We start from the raw sequence: 8,725 nt of genomic DNA, 5'->3' as shown, positions 1-8,725 counted from the left end.
TTCTGTGTCCCAGTCTTTCTTGGTGGCCTGAGCTATGGTGGTGGCATGTGGGGAGGTAGAAGGGTGGAGACTTCCAGCAACTTAAGGAAGATGGCGTCTTGCCCTAGAACACCCCAGCAAGACAGAATCTTGTGTGTGTTTTAAACAAAGAGCCCTAACTACCCAAAAAAGGCAGGAAAAGTGTAGCCTTGCTTAGCAAGTCCTGGGGGCTTGCTGGCCCTGACTGCTGCTTTGCGCTAACAGGCTCTCAAATGGGACAGTCTGTATTGCAATTCCCAAGTCACTACTGGGGCAGATCTCTGGAGCTCCCAGACAGGGGTATAGATAGGGGAAAGGAGGCTTCTACCCTCACCAGCAGCATTGGATAGGGTAGCTTTGACCTCCCTTCTAGAATTCAGAGCCTGCAATCCCTTTTGGACTTTCATATTCTCTTTCTTCTATTCAAGATGAAATAGAGATGAGAAAATCCAGGAGGCTGATGAAACTCAAGAGATCATGCAAAAAGATTTTTCCCCAGCCTGCTGCTGAGGCTCAGTGCCAAGCAGGGTGTGTGTGCCAGCATCACGCAGCCACCAGGAGCTGAGCTCAGTGGTTTTGGAGAGGCTATGTTCAAACTTTCAAATGGTTGTGATTTCTTTACTGAACAACAGGCCAGCTCCTGGGAGGATGTGTTGCCATGGCCCTCGGACCTGACCCTTCTGCACCCAGTATTTGTGAAGACAAGACTCACCTGCTGGTCTGGTCCAGCTCCTCAGCAATGTAGATTTTTGGGTGCCTTGCTTTCAGGGCATAAAAGCCTTCCCCTGATGTAGAGCGGATAAGCAGCTTGAGGCTGACACTACTGAGTGAATCTCCACTGAGCTAGCTCTGAGGAGATTCACTCAGGGCAGGCAGGGACACACAAGGTGTCCATCTCAGAAGTGGGTCCTTGTTGAATGCCAATGCCTGGTGGTGGGCAGTTTGGGACAGTTCCTGGTTGGCTGGCCAGGCCGAGGAAGAACAAGCCTCATCTGCTGTGTCAGGATCCCAGGACTGGGGCTAAGAGTTCTGTGGCTACTTGGCAGTTTGGTCATTTTAAGACAAGAGTTCGGTTCTCAAGGGCTTTTTATGATACAGTTTTTTCTCTCTCCACAAAGCTGTCTGTGTCTGAGTGTGTTCTGACCCCCTCACAGCTGGGCTGTCTGCTGGCAGGAAACACACTGTTGATCAGAGGCATGAGGATGGACTGAACAGCTCACTTGCCTCCTCGGGCCTTCCATCTGGCTGGGGAGATGAGGTGTTGATATCCGTCCAGTGCTAAGAAAACAGAATACAAGCAGGGTCTCTGCTAAGCACTGATCCATGGTGGTGGGAAAAGCAGAAGAAGATGAGAGGAAGCCCCTCAAGGAGGCTGAGCAGACTTCATCAGGACCCGGGGGCTGGTTTGGTACAAAGACCAGGGATGAGGGTGGCCATGAATTGCTGAAGTTCACCTATCCCATCTCTGCATCTCCCAGGGACAGTGCCTCGAATGGGGATGCCCACCCAGGGCAGACACACCCTGTGGTCTCAGACTAAATAAAGACACATAAGAACTCTGCCAAGAAAAACGGGAGTGCGAGAACAGCAGCCAGGGAGAAACACTGAATGTGGATGGCTTAACTCCTTGCTTTATCAACTTGGAGGCTTGGCGGGGCAGCAAGGCATTTTGGAAGGAGGTCTGGGCCTTTAGTTGTTGGCATGTAGCTGAGAGGAAGCTTGAGAAATCCTCTGGTACAGTAAGAGAATAAATGAGTTTAGTTTTATCTTTAAAGTAAGCAGTGGGAGGATATCTGCTTAACTTCAGCAGGGTCCACACAAAAGCTGCTAACACAACGACCTGAGGGAGCTGGGCGAACAACTATCTGGTTGTCTGCTGGCAGTTCTGACAAGCAGGATGGACAGCTCGTGAAGCTGAGGACCGCTTGGGAATTTTGCAAAAGCCCCCCATGGTAGGAAAGCCCCAAGGATCTAAACTCAAGGAGATGGTGCACAACCCCAGCAGACTTGTGCAGCAGGCAGCAAACTAAAAGGATACAGGAGTTTCCATGTCAACTCTGTGAAGGCATGGTGGATTGGATGTTGTACTTAGGCCCAGGCATTGCAGATCGGGTAAGGAGGTTGTCTTGGGACTAATGACAGCTAAGGTTCAGTATAATTATTAATAATCATAAAGTTTAAATGGGACAAAAGTACGGGTTGTGCCCAGGTATCTGGATTTCTTTATATGGTATCCAGACTTAAAATGCATATAATTAATAATCAGTTAAGTTAAACAATTCATATGCTGTTATTTTACTAAACTTAATTTCCATTGACAAAGCCCCCGGGGAGAGGGTGCTCTGGCTGCCTGGCCACTCTGTTCTGGAAGTGGTGTAGACTTAGTCTAGGATGCTTGCTACAGGTCACTGGCCTGCAGGTCTGACATTTTCAAGCTGGGAAACCAGGCCTTGCAAACTGTGCTGGCAAAAGCCACTCTGCAAGGAGTTATGTTACTTGGGTTTTGAGGCAGCAGAATCTCTGGTACACCCTGCCCAGCTGGGTGTGCCTGGCTACTTCTGGTCTGATGGAGTGAGAAAGCCATCCTTGAGGGAGACTGGCTGACAGAATGAGATACTGCCTGTAGAAATGCCCATGGCTGGGACATAGGTCCTTATGCTGTCACCTGCCAGGCAGTTTTCCCTCTATTCTCCCCTGCTCAGGGGTACACAGAAGTGAAGCAACTTGTCTGGGGTCACGCTGCTAGCGATGCCCATTCAGTCAGAAGAACAGAAGCAACTGTGTGCAGGCATGGGCCAGCGTCTTCCTGAAAAGGGGCTTTCAGTGCAACTGAGCCAGGCCTTCATGGTTCCGGTTCAAAGCGCCCTGCGAGTTGCCGGGGCTTCGTGCTGAGCAAGTCAAGAGGAGGCGAGAAAGTCAGACTATCAATGCTGCCTCCTCTGAGCCCCGAAGTGGGGGGCTCCAAGGAGACACTGTTTGTACAGATTTGGGGTTTCCCACAAGACTGGATGATACAGCTCTATGGATTCTTGCTCTTAAGTTGGATGATCCATTAGCAACCACCCTGCCCTGAAAATGTGTCCCAGGGCACATTGCATCCTGAAGTCTTGGCCTGTGGTACAGCAGGGTCCCTTTCTTCCCAGCCACGTGCCCCTGACACAAACCCACTCTTCTTTTCTTCCAGTCTGTTCTTCACAGCCTGCTTCATGCCCTCGCAGCCATTTGGCACTTCCTGGCATACCATAACCCCTGTCATCCTGCTAAGTCTGCTCCTAGGGCCTTCACATTCTCAGGAACTCAAGCATCGCTTGCCAAGTCAGCAGAAGACCTTGCCCCTGCCTGGCTTACTCTTCCAGTCCGTGTGCCGTGGAAAGCAGGCAACAGAACCCCGAGCCACTGGACCCCTGGGGTTAGAGGGGCTTGGTGTGCTTGAGTGCTCACCCAGTCCTCATAGCGGGCCCGTGAGGTGGGGTGGGGCAGGGCAGGACAGTTTCTTCTTTTCCAGATGAGACCACTGGCATAGAAGGGGAACCTGCCCATGGCCACAGAGCTGGTAAGTGGTGTGGCAAGCCTTGGAGCTGTTCTCAGCATGTTTGTTTCCTATGACTTCCTGCTCTCTGGTGGTCAGGCAAAGCTGGGAGCTCAGGCAATGGGGTCTTGAGGTAACTGTTTGACTGCTGGTCTGCAAGCTCCTAGAGACCCTTTCCTCTGCCACCCTGCCTTCATTCTGGAATGAGTTGGAGACCCCAGGCCTCCCAGAATATTAGGAATCGTTGGTCTCAGGGTCCCAGGAAAGGGCCCCACTCTTGGTGACACTGGGGCTCTCTTCCTGGTGCCCTACTCTGTCCGGCTTTGTGTTATGTTCTCCCAAGGAAAGTCACAGGACCCCTCCACCCACAGTCCCCTACCACAGCCTGTCTCCTCTTCAACGAAACCAATGCTATGTCAGGAGTTCTATCATTGGCCTAACTCTTCCTCCTCCTACCATGTAAAAGCAAGGCCAGCTGGCCATCTTGCTTTCCCTACAGAGAGAAGAGAGGGCATGCTGCCTGGGCCTCTGCACCCCTCTGATTGAGAACTCACACATCCGTGGCCCTGGTAACTTCTGAGTCAGTTCTACTCTTGGTTCGCTCTCTGAAATCTGTGTGTCCATGCCCTCATTCTGGGCACACATGGCTGTCAGAGCCAAAGGACAGGCTGGAAGAGGCCGAAGTCCCCAGCTTTCTCACCATGATTCCATCCGACTGCTCCCCACTCCAACCTCTAAGGCTTTGTGGCTACTTAGGAAGGTGTCACGTTTCTCTTTTACTGTTATTTTTGAGACAATCTCTCTCTGTATGAAGCCTGGATTGGTCTCAAACTCAGAGATCCACCTGCCTCAGAGTGCTGGGATTAAAGGTGTGAGCCACCACACCCAGATTTTGTTTTAGGAAGGCATCAATATTGAAAGGTGAGCTTATCCTTGCTGCAAAATGGAAAAGGGTGTGTATTCAGATGTGAAGACAGTCCCGAAACTCTTCGGAGCACAGCTGGCACCACCAGGAGTCTGAGCTTCGTGGGCAATTACACATGGCAGGCTGACAGGGTGGCTGCTGTGTACTTGACACATGTCCACGTGGCTACGCCTTCTGTGTGCCCTTCTTCCCACACGAGTACATGACCTCCCCCGGGCAACCAGCCCTCAGTCACACACTGCATATGGATGTGATGTCCCTCAGGATGGCCAGCACACAGAGGGTGACTGGAATCCACTGGCAGCTGTGGGACAGTGACCACCAGAGGGACTTCTGGCTAACAACAAAACCACTGAAAGAAGAGAAGGACCACACTGGGCCAGAGCTCTAGAAAGGTCTCCAGAGCTGTTCATCTCTGCTCCTCTACAGAAGCCACGGACACCAAGAGCCTGGAGTGGTGGGGAATTTATTGAGAGCAGGTGTTGTGTACCAAAAGGGTGCTGGGCTTTCATTCATCACTGGCAGGTGTCACGGCGGGTGGTCCCTTTATCGCTGTCAGTTGGTAGGCCACACTGCAATGACCACAATAGCCACAAGCAGCAATAAAATCACCATTATCATCCCTGCAAAAGAGAAGCAGACAAGTCTCTTTTAATGAGCCACATCAGAACAAAGGATCACACTCCAGAAGAACCTGAAGAGGGCAGTGGGCATAGCGCTGGCTCTGTAGGCCATTGGGCACAGCAGGCAGGTTCCAGGGGGCCTGTAAACAGCCGTTGCCACCTTGAGGGTGGTGCCAGTGGTCCTGAGAGGGCCAGGGCCAGGCCTCAGCCTTTGGCTCTCCTCTGCACACCAAGCTGCTAGCCCCAGCTGTAGAACGCTTCAGGGGCGGCAAGCATGGTAGCTGTAGATGATGGGGTCATCTTTGTTACACAATTTAACACTGCTGAGGCACCCATAAAGCAAAATGCCTAAAATTAATAAGTCATTTTTGGCTGTGGTCTATTTCTGTGCAGCTTATGAATGGTTAGGGGGGTAGTTTATTTTTTTAAGGCAGGATCTCATGTGTCCCAGGCTGATCTTGAACTCACTTTGTAGCCAAGAATAACTTCGAACTTCTGATCTTTTTGCCTCCACCTTCCAAGTGTTAGCATTATAGATGTGTGCACATGTGGTCTGTGTGGTACTGGAGACTCTAGTCCATGGTCTTGTACATAGTAGGCAGACATTCTACCAACTGAGCTAGGCCCCCAGGCCACTTGAATGTTTTTGAACAATCAACAACAAACAAACAAAAAAAGGAAAGGAGGAGCTGACACACTGTGGCCTTCAAAGCCTATATTATTTATCTGTCCCCTTATAGAAGTTTGCCAATCCCTGTTTGTTATTGGATTCTGGCCTTCAGTCTTCATTTATTTCAGCTAGGGAGTTACTCCTTCCTTTCTTCCTCGTGAATTTGGTTTTGCACGACATTTCAAGGTGGGTTCTAGTACTTTGTTCAGCCATCCTTTCAACATGTTTGCTGTAGGGAGGTGTGTGCATGTGTGCTAACATAATATCTTGGGGACTCGGGAGCTCATTCTCTTTTCATTCATTTCTGTCTGGGGAAGCACTTCCGGTTGCCTAGCTCCCAGTGGGCAGGTGTCCCACTGCTTTGTTCTGCTTTAAGTGCAGCTTGTGATGGAAATTCTTCTCCTGGCTGGGGGGAAAGGTTTACACCAGGCAGTATCAGAAGAAGACAGTAGGCATGATGCTGGCAGCCAGGCTGACAAGGCCAATGATATTCCTGGGACTCCAAGACCTGGAGTTCACCTGGGAAGAGGGGTGGGTTGTTTAGGAAATAAGTAGACAAGTCAGAGGGGGCCTGGTCACTACAGCTCAGGCAGGCTCCCAGTGGCAAGCACTCTAACTCCAGAGGCTTCGATGGCAGTGGTAGAGATGCCGTGAGTCTTGAATGTTCAAGCCGTGGTGATGATGAAAATGGTGGCATGAACAGTGGGAAGGAAGGAATACAGAGAGAGAACTGATTTTTAAGGCAAAAACGCCGATAGATTTTAGCTTTTGTGCACTACAGGAACAGGCCTTGGGCCCCCAGCTGATTTGGAGTACTGCAATCCAGACTAAACCTGCCTTCCCCACAGAGCTGCTGGAGCTGTCTTTTTGGACGTTGAATTTGATCGAGTTGCCACTTTGCTCAAAGCTCTCCAGTTAATTCAGCTGAGGTCCAGCGATGACTCAGCTGAGGTCCCTGGTAGCCTAGGAGACTGTGCATGCTCTGACTCCACTGCTCCTGCAGTGCCTCCGCTCCTCCAGCCCGCCAAACCTCTTACACACGCTGAGCCGTTCACCTGGTTCCCTCAGCACCGGTCATTTCCTTGGTGACCTGCAGGCAGTGGTGCTCTGTACAGTTCACATCTCTAGGCAGGACTTAGTGATTCACTTTCGAGGTGCTAGCCCTCATCTGTCCCCTCCCTGGAAGGTGAGGGTTAACAGAAGGGACAGCTCCTTCCCCTTCACCAAAACTGCAGGACCCAATACAGAGCTGGCACACAGAGGTGCCGTATGAATATAGTAAGAGAAGAAGCACACTGAGTGTCTAGAAGGGCAAGGAGAGAGAGTAAGACATAGGGAGAGCAGTGGAGCGGGAGGAGGAAGCTGTGTCAAATAGGAAACTCAGAAGTGGTCCATACCAACCAACAAAAATCACAGGGGCCCGGGGACGACAGTTTCTTGGATTCTAGAGGTTTGAAGAGGATAGGGAGTTTAAGCTGAGGGGGGTGGGGCCTTTAAAGGTGATGATGTATCTATCACAGAAACGCACGCATGCACGAGCACATGCTCGCACAAGGAAGTGTGCTTCCCTTTTGACACCTTAGACATTACATTGATAGCATGTGATAAAGTAGGCGCTTGTCCAAAGGTGAAAAGGGAACTTCAACAGCAAAGACAAATAAGACTTTTATATTTTAAACCCTTTCAGGCAAACACGGGCCCTTTGAGAAGTCATTTTCAACAGGCTTAAGTAAACACAGCATTGGGCGGTCAAGGAAGTCACTTCTAGATGAGAAGAAACAGTGATAAGCAAAGGCCAGTTGCAGCTTTGGGCTCCTTTGGGCTAAGGATCCTTGACTTAGGGCCCTTATCACAGCAACCTTGTCTCAAGGTGAGATCACACTTCCAGCACCTTTCTGGAGAGGTCCTGGAAGTGCATCCTTTCAAAGGCATGGGAATCCAGATGGGTCTTAACCCCTTCTCATGGCAGCCCACGCAGGGTCTGATACCCCACAAGAGCATGGGGTTTACCAGGCTAGGATATGATTATGATTTCTTTCAGCCAGCCTGCTTCCCTCTGCACCTTCTCCTCCCCTGTGGTCAGCAGTGGGTCCCTAGTGTGCCTTGCCTACAAACTTGCAGTAAGAATCACTGGAAAACGGGACACTGTCGCATGACCACAGAGAGCTTGACAGAGGCAGACCACAGCCACCAGCTTTCTGACATGGAGAGTGGGTCTAACTTTGCAGGAAGGCCTCTGGAACAACCGAAGCCATACTGAATCAAGTGTCAGAGACAGGCATTGGGGTGGGTTTTCCCCCTCCTAACAGTGCTCAGGCCTCAGGGGGTCTTACTATCCATCCCCAGCTAAGGAAATGTTTGACATTTCAGAACAAAACTGACAGGGAACTCCTGGGAACCTGCCAACTTCTAAACAATGAGCACTCTGGGCCCAGCCCTGGCTCAGAACACCTGTGGGGCTCCTGCTCCGGGTCTGGACGCTTCCTCTGCATTTCACTCAGCTCCTGCCATGGCACTGCAGGCACCTGGCCAGGCAGATGTTTGCTCCCAGAGTCCCTTTCAGGGCCAGGCACAAGGTGCCAAGGGTTACAAGAGTGGGGGAAAAAATGTCCACTTCCTTTGGTCAGTTTACCAGATGAGTACCCAACACTTAGGATATTTGCAGTCTAGTACATGGCAATTTAAAAAGATGTAAGAAAACAAACTAGGAAGGGACGTTAGCACTGTGGCTTTGGAACAGGGGCATGTTCTCTAAAGATTGTTCATCTGGATTACTGGCCCATGCTTTTTCCAGTGAAACACTGGAAACCAATGAGTGTTGGCTGGTGCCGTCCACACCCCTGCCATGGCAGAGTGCAGGTAACTGTCCTTCACGTTCACTGCATTGATGAGAAGACACAGAAAATATGGACATCAGCTTTTCCAGGGAATACCAGCCATTTTACCCTGTGGCGCAGGGT

The 8,725-nt window shown here is 50.7% G+C and overlaps 1 protein-coding gene across 3 annotated transcripts in view; it reads right to left on the bottom strand.

Annotated features, from left to right (window-relative positions):
* Positions 1-4,922: 4,922 nt before the first annotated feature.
* Stx8 (syntaxin 8) overlaps positions 4,923-8,725 on the bottom strand; it is a 230,823-nt gene continuing 227,020 nt past the window's right edge. For all 3 annotated transcript variants that reach the window (XM_021225772.2, XM_040748913.1, XM_013111760.3), the window contains one exon: positions 4,923-5,095. In XM_021225772.2, coding sequence (XP_021081431.2) covers positions 5,028-5,095 — 68 coding nt within the window. In that variant the 3' untranslated portion in view covers positions 4,923-5,027. The remainder of the gene's footprint in view (positions 5,096-8,725) is intronic.

Source organism: Mesocricetus auratus, unplaced genomic scaffold (genome assembly GCF_017639785.1).
Source record: "Mesocricetus auratus isolate SY011 unplaced genomic scaffold, BCM_Maur_2.0 Super-Scaffold_100007, whole genome shotgun sequence".
Classification (NCBI taxonomy): domain Eukaryota; kingdom Metazoa; phylum Chordata; class Mammalia; order Rodentia; family Cricetidae; genus Mesocricetus; species Mesocricetus auratus.
The sequence above is the reverse complement of the archived record's forward strand: the minus strand, read 5'-3'. Positions and strand labels throughout refer to the sequence as shown.